Source organism: Fibroporia radiculosa (assembly GCF_000313525.1).
Source record: "Fibroporia radiculosa TFFH 294 genomic supercontigs, scaffold37182, whole genome shotgun sequence".
Lineage (NCBI taxonomy): Eukaryota > Fungi > Basidiomycota > Agaricomycetes > Polyporales > Fibroporiaceae > Fibroporia > Fibroporia radiculosa.
Window position 1 is genome coordinate 1,513 of NW_012133072.1, and position 3,023 is coordinate 4,535.

The 3,023-nt window shown below is 46.7% G+C and overlaps 1 protein-coding gene across 1 annotated transcript; it reads left to right on the forward strand.

The window, feature by feature from the left end:
- Positions 1–678: 678 nt before the first annotated feature.
- FIBRA_09395 (uncharacterized protein) lies at positions 679–2,442 on the forward strand (the record flags this gene model as incomplete). Its single annotated transcript, XM_012321702.1, has 3 exons — positions 679–837; positions 900–1,217; positions 2,095–2,442. 3 exons carry the CDS (start codon positions 679–681, stop codon positions 2,440–2,442), a joined length of 825 nt encoding a protein of 274 aa, XP_012177092.1.
- Positions 2,443–3,023: the final 581 nt, after the last annotated feature.

The window sequence follows — 3,023 nt, forward strand, 5'->3', positions numbered from 1 at the left end:
CATAACAATAGATATCATGATGCAATCAAGACGTCCCCCTTCCAAGTGCTCATGGGTTACCAACCTCAGCATAATATTCCCACTGTGGGAACAACTGATGCTCTGGACATTGCTTCTAGGCTCACCCAACTAGCACATCTTCGCACTGAAATCCAATCCAGTATTCAACTAGCAGAAGAAACAGTCAAGAAATGAAATAAGGACAACTTTGTTGAATATTCACCTGGACAGAAGATATGGTTGGAAGCAACCAATCTCAAAGGTCTCCATCCCAAGGCGAAACTCAGACCAAAATGTTATGGACCCTTCACCATTGATCAGAAACTGTCACCGATAGTTTATTGGCTGAAATTACTGCCCAAATGGAAGATTTATCCTGTGTTCCATGCCGGATTACTCTACCCTTATTTGGAGACAACAATGCATAGAAAGAACTATCTCCAACCACCACTGGAACTCATCAAGAACCAGGAGGAGTTTGAAATTGAACATATCATTGATTCAAAGACAGTTGGCAAGCAAACACTGTACCAAGTACAATGGAAAGGATACCCAGCCTTGGACAATTCCTGGTTGCCAAAAGCTGAACTTTCACATGCCAAAGACGCTTTAGCAGACTTCTTGCAGCCAAACAAGGGGTAACTCTTTATAAGAACCAGTTCCATCCACTCCCTTCAAATGGCGTCCACAACCGTCCTCATCACTCTCCTCATCATCAGCTGGTTCCTCATCACCCTCCTTGTCCTCCTCTTCATCTTCACTGTCTTCTTGCTTAAGGAGACCTACACCATCAGGTTCCACCTCGACCACAACCCCACCCCTGTCTCTACAACCCCAGTCAATGAACAAACAAGCCCTTAACTGGGCAAACAACGGAACACAAGTAACGTCCCTTGCAGAACTCACTCCCACCCCCTTTACTGACCTACTCAGTGGTGAACCAAGTTGCTCTCCCCACTGCCATCACCCTTGCCATTGTCCATGACCATCCCCACCTCCTTCGCCTTGCCCTTCTGGGCTTCTTCCTAACCACCCTCCTCTCCGTCCTCGCCCTCGCCCTCATTGTCCCCCTCACCCTTGGTCTCACAATCCGGCACCTCAAACGGGAACACCAGTGGGTGTACAACATTGCTGCAACAGCCCAGTGCCCCCTCCCCCATACCACCACCCCTCTCCCCGTCATAGCTGCCAACTGCAACAGCAACAACCCAACACAGGTGTACTTTGAGTACATCAGGGAACATCAAGATTAGTGACTGGGGTTTAACTTTGTCTGTAGTAGCTGCCTGTATCTGTATTCTGGGTCTTGTTTTTTCAAGAAAAATCCTCTTTTGGCTTTCCCCCATGCCTGCTGAGTGAAACACCCGTGCCAGAAACAACAATGCGACTCAAAATTCTTCGCAGTGTCCTCTGGCTCCTTCTAGGCACAACAATACTCCAACATCTGGGCCCCAAAGAGTGCCAACCCCTTATCCTTCCCACCTCCAGGCGTTAGAAGAATGTTCCACTGCTGGGATAATGGAAATGCCGACTCCTATTTGGCCTATCCTAAGCTTCCCTTCTCAACAAGAGTCTGATGACTCTTCAATGGAATTTCTTAGTGAAGAAGGCTTCCGCTACCCGTTTGCACCGCTGCCAAACATCACCCACCATCCTTTCCTTATTCCAGGTCCCTAGGATTCCTTCAATAACAATGCTGTAGTCTTACATCAATTCCCGGGACCCCTGGAGCTCTCCCACAATACTTCAGAAGCAACCTCTGGATCCTACCATGTTGTACCAGCACAGGTCTTTCCACCCCTGTTGTCTATAATTGACTTATCCTCCCAAAACCCCGACAGTCCCATCGCCACATCTATGGACTCCCCCAGTATGCCACCTCTTGCCTCTGATGTCTCCAGTAATGGGAGCCTTGACCATGCTCCCAATCTCTAACTACTAGCCAATGTCAGTGAGTATGTTACAGCATCTGAGGGATACAGCGACAACCCGCAGCAATTCCTAGTCTATAGCAACGACATGATCCAATGTCCCTCTAATGATATTACCCAGGCCTGGTGATCCATTCCTTTCAATACATCCACTCCTATTCAGGATGTCGGTCCCCTGGAGCGTGTGCTACCTCACTTTCCTGGAGCCTATGTGCACTCTGTCATACAACCTCCTATGGGTGTTCCCATTAATGGCAATCCAGTGTTCGGACTATGGAGAGTATCAGTAACTACAGCTGATGCACTTCATACTGCTGAGCCGGTGGGGAACTGGAATTCTTTGGATCTGGACTGGGAGGAGGATACTTGGGAGTATCTGCTGACGCGGGATGACAACTTGTTGGAGAGTCTCTGGGCATCCTTACAAGATATTCAGGATCCAGGCATGATCAATGAAGTCAATTGTTTCAGGGCCATTGATGCCAAAATCAACCTATTCCTTGCTGCATGATGATCTATAGGTGAGGAACTCCTTCACACGGAAGAAGAAATGAGTCAGTGCCGGACTCGTCTCAAAGCTGCTAACTTAGAAGAGTGACTCGACTACCACAAGTTTTCCATCATTTCTCTCTCTTCCAGTGCTATACCTCATTGCCTTTGTTTTTGTGTTAAATGTGAAACTGATGGTCATCTGCAAAGTGAGTGTTGGCATTGGTTGTGCTTGTCTTGTGGATTACTCTATCCTCAACACAAATTCCACACTATCGCCAATGTTTGCCCAGGGAAAACTGTCTGCTCCATAGAGGAACCAAGATATCTCATTGAACAACGGGAGCAACAATAACTGTAATGACAAATCTGGAGAGGGGGGTAATGTTACAGCTTGAGGGGGGTTTCTTTTCATTTCCTAACTATTCATTGTTAACCCTGTACTATACAACTGATCCCATCACTTGATGTGTTTCACCTACATCAGTGTTTCATATTTATCACATTTCACCTATATCATATTCTAGCTACATCATGTTTCATCTCCATAGCATTTCATCTTCATCACTGATACAACCCAGTGAAACTTGTTTCATGTACATC